Source organism: Nicotiana sylvestris, chromosome 4 (assembly GCF_000393655.2).
Source record: "Nicotiana sylvestris chromosome 4, ASM39365v2, whole genome shotgun sequence".
Taxonomy (NCBI): domain Eukaryota; kingdom Viridiplantae; phylum Streptophyta; class Magnoliopsida; order Solanales; family Solanaceae; genus Nicotiana; species Nicotiana sylvestris.
In genome coordinates, this window is record NC_091060.1 from 162194313 (window position 1) to 162195957 (window position 1645).

The 1645-nt window shown below is 40.9% G+C and overlaps 1 protein-coding gene across 1 annotated transcript; it reads right to left on the reverse strand.

Annotated features, from left to right (window-relative positions):
• Window positions 1-387: 387 nt before the first annotated feature.
• Window positions 388-1386, reverse strand: LOC138890446 (uncharacterized). The gene is made up of 2 exons (XM_070173830.1): window positions 1078-1386; window positions 388-426 (listed from the first exon to the last, which is right to left on the reverse strand). Exons 1-2 carry the CDS (start codon window positions 1384-1386, stop codon window positions 388-390), a joined length of 348 nt encoding a protein of 115 aa, XP_070029931.1.
• Between the last annotated feature and the right edge of the window lie 259 nt (window positions 1387-1645).

The following is a 1645-nucleotide window of genomic DNA, read 5'->3' on the forward strand; positions in this document are numbered from 1 at the left end:
AGAGTATAACCATTGTATTTGGTCCTGATTGTTTTGTTTTTTTGGGTCGTAGTGTATGGATATTCATCGTCACGTTGAACGGACAGCTTGGCGAGCTACCCGTTTTGTTCACAACCATCTAAAGGTGGTGAAGATAATTGGATTTACAGGATGTAGAAGTGATTTTAACCTTGCCTTGCATTTACTGGGAATTGGAGAGTCTCTTAAGGAGATGATCCTACAGCCTACTAATGAAAGGCATCACTACAAGGTTAAGGAAATGGCTGCAACATTAATGGAAAAGCAGAGCAAGCAGCTTGAACAGAGGTTGCCACCAGGGGCTAAACTGGTGATGCTATAGTTTCAGTTCCATTTTTGACTTATTTTTCCAATATTTTTAAAAAAAAATTATTGCTCTGTGAGCTTTGGGATTCTCTGTTTATTACTCTGCCAGTATGTGATAGTAAAATGGAATAGCAGAACATATGTTTATTTATCAATGAATAAACCTAATCGGTACGTTGGATTTTACTGGGTATGTTGTTATTGAATGAACCTAATTAGTCAGTGAAAAAAATAGACAAGGAAAAACATTTTTAGTCCTATTATTGCTTTATTATCATGTGGCAATAGTGGACGGTGTCGGTGAATACAGTATTTATTAATGGGACAAAGATCACTTTTAGCCTGCGGCCGAAACTATTTACATCACATAAAAGTGTATAAAATTTGTATATTTTTATATATACAACAACAATATACCCAGTATTATCCCACATTGTGGGGACTGGGGAGGATAGTGTGTACACAGACCTTACCCCCTACCTTGTGAGGATAGAGAGGCTGTTTCCAATAGACCCTCGGCTCAGGAAAGCATAAGCACCATATTAATGAAAATATAGATAAGAAGGGACAACCCGAAAAGCCATATAAAAAGCAGATTAAAGACAACAAGATAGTAAAGTGATCACAATGAAAGAAAATAACGATTAGTCAATAAAAACATACTACCAATAGAAAGCGAGAATGCGTGCCGGTACTACTGTTAAGAACACTCTAGTCTACCTACGCTACTACCCTAATCCTCGACCTCCATACCTTCCTATCAAGGGTCATGTCCTCGGTCAGCTGAAGCTGCTCCATGTCTTGCCTAATCACCTCTCCCCACCTCTTCTTTAGCCTACCTCTACCTCTTCGTAGGCCCTCCAATGTTAACCTCTCACACCTTCTCACCAGGGCGTCTGTGCTCCTCCTCCTCATATGACCAAACCACCTAAGCGGCTCTTCCCGCATCTTGTCCTCAATAGGGGTCACAACCACCTTATCGCGAATAACCTCATTTCTAATCCTATCTAACCTGGTGTACCCGCACATCCATCTCAACATCCTCATATCTGCTACCTTCATCTTCTAGGCATAAGCGAACTTGAAGGGCTAACACTCAGCCCCATACAACATCATCGGTCTAACCACCATTTTGTAAAACTTATCTTTAAGTTTTGGTGGCACCTTTTTGTCACACAAAACACCGGAAGCGAGTCTCCATTTCATCCATCCTGCCCCAATACGATGTGTGACATATTCATCAATCTCCCCATCTCCCTGAATAATAGACCCAAGGTACTTAAAGCTTCCTCTCCTAGGGATGACATGCGAGTCTAGCCTC